Raw genomic sequence first — 303 nt, forward strand, 5'->3', positions numbered from 1 at the left:
TCAGGTGGCGCGGCAGAGGAAAGGGCCCACGTTGGTGTCATCGATGAGCCGGATGGGACGGTGGCGGTGTGGCCAACTCTCGATCTTGGTCAGGCTGATGTCCCGGAACGCGAAGGCCGGCAACACCTTGAACATCACCGACGTCCCCTCCCTCTCGATCTTGGTCACGAACCGCGTCACGTCGCCGGCGTCGTCCTGGATGCCGTCGGCGAGCACCTGAAGCCCGTAGAGGTCAATGGCGCAGGAGGATGCGATGGTGGCGGTTTCCCGGAGCTCCGCGGCAGCGACGTGCCACGGTGTCAT

General features: G+C 65.0%; 1 protein-coding gene across 1 annotated transcript; it reads right to left on the reverse strand.

Moving 5' to 3' along the window:
* Positions 1–303, reverse strand: LOC136355248 (arogenate dehydratase 1-like). Its single transcript, XM_066307635.1, has one exon. It carries the CDS (start codon positions 301–303, stop codon positions 1–3), a length of 303 nt encoding a protein of 100 aa, XP_066163732.1.

The sequence above is a fragment of the Oryza sativa genome, chromosome 2 (assembly GCF_034140825.1).
Source record: "Oryza sativa Japonica Group chromosome 2, ASM3414082v1".
Lineage (NCBI taxonomy): Eukaryota > Viridiplantae > Streptophyta > Magnoliopsida > Poales > Poaceae > Oryza > Oryza sativa.